Source organism: Penaeus japonicus, unplaced genomic scaffold (assembly GCF_977035675.1).
Source record: "Penaeus japonicus unplaced genomic scaffold, GWHDUDI00000001_assembly GWHDUDI00000016, whole genome shotgun sequence".
Classification (NCBI taxonomy): domain Eukaryota; kingdom Metazoa; phylum Arthropoda; class Malacostraca; order Decapoda; family Penaeidae; genus Penaeus; species Penaeus japonicus.
The window spans coordinates 6,421,847-6,426,846 of NW_028234418.1; the positions used below are offsets into that span (position 1 = coordinate 6,421,847).

The following is a 5,000-nucleotide window of genomic DNA, read 5'->3' on the forward strand; positions in this document are numbered from 1 at the left end:
ACATTGGAAACCTGATGCCCAAAAGGAGAAAGAAAAATGGTGGAAAGACATCAGAGCAATATAGACGTTCAGTGATGGAGGCTATGAAAGTGGTAGAACATAAGTTACCCATGCTAGAGAGTGAAGGAACAGAACAGTATTGGTCCTTTATGAGTCAGTATAAAGAGCGAACCAAAGGGCTATCAGCCAGGACCAAACTGAACCTGTTGTACAACCACTGTGATCCGAGACTCCGCATAAAAATCTCGCACTGCTTAAAGATGTCCAGTAAGAAGGGCCTCAAAACAGCCACGAACGCACTCAAAATGAAGTTCGGTGATGTGACACAATACATAGAAAAACAGACTGAGAAATTGTTAAATTGGCCACATGTGAAGAGAAATGACTTAGAAGGGCTCACAGAGTTGTATGACTTTGTGGAATCAATTACATCTTTCACCAGCTCCTTCGATAGGCTACCAGAAATTGACATACCCTTCTACATAACGCAACTGACAAAAAGCCTTGATGATACTAGGATAGACCGATGGAACAATATAAAACCAAAGGCAAGCAAAAAGGGACGAGATATATTGCAGCTTAGAGAATTCTTACGAAAGGAAGTGGAAAACTTAGGCAGGTCAGCAAAGAGAGTTGGAGGGGCTTCATCCTCAGTAACTTATAAAGTTAATAGTAAAGAAATTCCTAAGGAGAGTCAGAGGCCTTCAGAATCGACTGACAAGGTTACAAAACGAGATCGAAGGGCAGAGTTTGGGTTTACAACCCAGACAACACCATCAACTTCAAGACCAATTACATGTGATTTTTGTTATGGAGAACATAGCCTGGCTTTCTGTGATTTGTTCAAGTCTGCCAGTATTCACCAACGCAGGAAGATTTTGATCGGCCAAAGGAAATGCTTCAATTGCCTGAAATCTGGCCACAGTGCAAGGCAATGCAGAGCACGGCCATGTGATATCAATGGCTGTGGTGGATACCATTCAAGGTTGCTGCATGATACAGAATTTAGAAAGAGTGGGTCAATTGTTCATGTCAATGATGATAAAAACAAGAGGAAACCAATGGAAGTCCCAACAAAAAGGGAAGAAAGACAATGACTAGAAAGGAGGGAACATACAAATAGCATTAAGATGAGTAAAGGAGCAACACCTAGACACATTGCATTACCAATAGTCCCAGTCATAATAACATCCAAAGACCAAGCTGCCCAAAGGAGGGTAACTGCATATGCATTGTTAGATTCGGGGAGTACTAGGAGCTTCTGCTCGCGGAAAATTGCAAAATACCTAGATCTAGAAGGTGAAATTATGAAAACAACAGTTGCCACACTTTTGGAGAAGACATGTCAAAATGTAGAACAAGTAGAGTTGAGTGTAAGGGGGCTTCTCACAAAAAGACAAATTTCTCTCACAAGTTATTGTGATGGACACCTTCCCACAAGGCTTACTCCAAACCAAAACAGGCTTCACCGAAGTTTCTTGTTGGCCACATTTAAAGGACCTAATTGGGATACAAGAGCGAACAACACATCTATCCTTTGAACTACTAATAGGACTAGATGCTCCTGATGCCATGGTGCCCATGGAAGTCAGGAGAGGAAGAGATGGAGAACCATTTGCTGTTAGAACAAAGCTGGGATGGACGGTAAATGGACCCTTACATCCTCAAAGGACTTCAAATCTAAGCTTTGGAAACTATATCGACGAAACGGTGGACCATTCATATGAAAATGCAAATTGGGAAAGTGTAAAACAATTTTGGGATATTGAATCACAAACTGATATAGACGAAAAAGGGTGGTCGGTTGAAGATGGACATGTGATAGATCTCTGGAAAAGGGAAGGGTCTAGGGTCGGAGCCCACCACCAGTTGCCGATACCATTTAGGGAACAGGATCCAGGGTTACCAGATAACTGGACTATAGCCCGTCGACGATTAGACTCATTAAAGAGCAGACTTGAAAGGAATGTTGACTTGCATCAAAGATATGTAAAAGAGGTAGAGGATCTCATAAAAAAAGGGTTTGCTGAGCGAGTACACAAAATAGTTGGACCACTAAACAAAACCTGGTACTTACCACATCATCCAGTCTTCAACCCAAACAAGCCAGACAAACTTAGGATAGTTTTTGATTGTGCAGCTAGTTTCAAAGGAGTGAACTTGAATAAGAAAGTTATGCAAGGACCAGATTTAATGAACAACTTATTGGGCATTCTACTGCGATTCAGGGAAGGGCGAGTTGCATTGGCTGCAGATATAGAGGCAATGTTCCACCAAGTCCATGTTACACCAAGGGATCGTGATGTGCTACGGTTTCTATGGTGGCCTGGGGGAGACCTCTCTGAGAACCCAGTAACCTATCGAATGACAGTACATCTCTTTGGAGGGATATGGAGCCCCGCCTGTGCATCGTATGCGCTACACAAAACTCTAGACAAGGATGAAGGCCAACATTCAGCAGCAGCTAAGAAAAATTTCTATGTAGATGATCTTCTACTGTCAACTAATTCCGAGGAGGAAGCTGCAGAATATGCCATCAATTTGAGGGACACACTTCAAGCTGGAGGCTTCAGACTCACAAAATGGATGTCAAATTCAAGGAAAGTCATGAGAGTTATTCCCACGGATGAAAGAAGCCCCCGAATAAAGGACATAAACCTGACGATCGATAACTTGCCAATGGACAGGGCTCTAGGGGTTCTGTGGGATCTTGATGATGACGTGCTAAAGATCAGAGTGTCAACACCCATGAAGCCAACCACGCGCAGGGGCATACTGAGCATCATGAGTTCCATCTTCGACCCCTTAGGCATACTAGCCCCTTTCACCATTAGAGCAAAGATGATATTCCAAGACGAAGTTCGTCGCAAAATGGGTTGGGACGAAAATCTAACACCTAAAAATGAACAAAAATGGAGAAAATGGATGAATGACCTTGCAAAACTGGAAGGCTTTCAAGTACCACGTCACATAGCAGCAGCCCAGGTCAGCAGCAAATTAGTACATGCCCAACTACATCATTTCTGTGATGCCTCAGAAACGGCCTATGCCGTAGTAACATACGTTCGGTTAGAACACGATAATGGAGATGTTCATATAAGCCTCCTTGGTGCCCGTGCAAGACTTGCACCCATTAAGACGACCTCTATTCCCCGTCTCGAATTGTGTGCTGCCACACTGGCTGCACAAGTTGACACAAAGATACGTCGGGAGATGACACTCATTCTGGAAGATTCTGTGTTCTGGTCTGATAGCATGATTGTTCTACAATATATCTCAAGTACCAGGCAACGCTTTCATACATTTGTAGCGAATCGACTTGGGACAATTCATAGGGCCTCCTCTCCGAACCAGTGGCGTCATGTACGATCAGAAGACAATCCAGCCGATGATGCTACTAGAGGCCTTTCAGCACAAGAGTTGATAAAGGGTGGACGATGGAAATTTGGTCCTTCATTCCTAAGGTATGAGAAGGACTGGCCACCCAAGTTGGTGATATCTGAAGCCTCCGATCATGATCCCGAGATACGTAAGCATGACCCTTTGCTAGCAACAACTGTGGAAGATCAAAACCCAACAGATAAACTGCTCGAACATTACTCATCATGGTATGAGTTACAGCGTGCGGTAGCGTGGTTCCGCAGATTTGTGAAGTGGAACAAGGAAGGACGTTATCCTCAACCTCAACACCTTTCAGTTACAGAAATTCATGATACAAGAGACTCCATACTAGCATACATACAAATTAGCAGTTTCAAGGATGAACGATGTTCATTACGCAGAGGAGGAAATTTGAAAAAGGAGAACAAACTCTACCGGCTTGAACCTGAGCTTGACAAACATGGGTTAATGAGGGTGGGGGGACAGGAAGAATTCATCTTGGTGAATCAAGAGAACGGTGTAGACCAGTAATCCTGCCCAAGGACCACCATGTAACGAAACTGATTGTAAGGGATGCCCATATATTCTTAGCTGCACACTCAGGTAGGGAGCACACACTTTCTATCATTCGTAGAAACTACTGGATTATAGCATGTAGACCATTAATAGATAAGGTCCTTAAGGAGTGTTTTGTTTGCTGCAAGGTAAACAGCAAACCTGCCACTCAACGTCAGGGTGATTTACCGATTGAAAGAGTCCTACCAGGAGGACCACCATTCATTCATACTGGGGTAGACTGTTTTGGACCTTTCCCTGTGTCATATATGCGTCGTACAATGAAGAGATATGGTTGCATCTTCACTTGCCTTAGCTCGAGAGCAGTCCACATCGAAACCCTCCAAGCATTGGATGCAGATGCATTTCTTAATGCATTCGTTAGATTCACAGCGAGGAGGGGTACACCAGAGAAGATGTTTTCAGACAGGGGAACCAATTTCATCCGAGCCCAACAGGATCTACAGATTGCTCTACAGAACTGGAATGAAAATGTGAAGGTTGACAAGGCACTCAAGAAAAAGGGTGTTGAGTGGATATTCCACCCACCTATGGCATCACATATGGGTGGAGTATGGGAGAGGCAGATTCGATCAGTAAGGAAGGTGCTTTTGTCGATTATTGGTCTACAGAGGGTCGATGATGACAGACTACAAACTTTATTCTGTGAAGTGGAAGCTACCCTAAACAACAGACCACTCACTGCTGTGTCGAGGGATATTAACGATCTTAAAGCATTAACACCAAACCATATCTTACGTTTGCATTCTGGGGATGGTTTAGACCTGGGAAGCATGCCAAGTAATGAGGCTTTCCGTCGAAGGTGGATCCACGAAAAATCCCTAGCTGACCGATTTTGGAAACGATGGAGTGAGGAGTACTTACACTCACTCCGAATGCGCAGAGGTAACATTAAACCATCTAGAAATGTGGCAGTTGGAGAACTGGTCCTATTAATAGAACCATTGGTACCCAGGAACCAGTGGAAACTAGGGCGAGTTGTGGCAGTTATCCCGGGTTCAGATGGGCTTGTTAGAAAGGTCCAGGTCCGCACTGCATCAGGG

The 5,000-nt window shown here is 43.9% G+C and overlaps 2 protein-coding genes across 2 annotated transcripts in view; both read left to right on the plus strand.

Moving 5' to 3' along the window:
* Positions 1-1,130: 1,130 nt before the first annotated feature.
* On the plus strand, positions 1,131-3,912 carry LOC122265845 (uncharacterized). The gene is made up of 2 exons (XM_086545617.1): positions 1,131-1,373; positions 1,498-3,912. Exons 1-2 carry the CDS (start codon positions 1,131-1,133, stop codon positions 3,910-3,912), a joined length of 2,658 nt encoding a protein of 885 aa, XP_086401743.1.
* Positions 3,913-4,217: 305 nt separating this feature from the next.
* LOC147470143 (uncharacterized) overlaps positions 4,218-5,000 on the plus strand; it is an 831-nt gene continuing 48 nt past the window's right edge. The window contains exon 1 of the mRNA XM_086545618.1: positions 4,218-5,000. This exon is cut by the window's right edge and continues 48 nt beyond it. Coding sequence (XP_086401744.1) covers positions 4,218-5,000 — 783 coding nt within the window.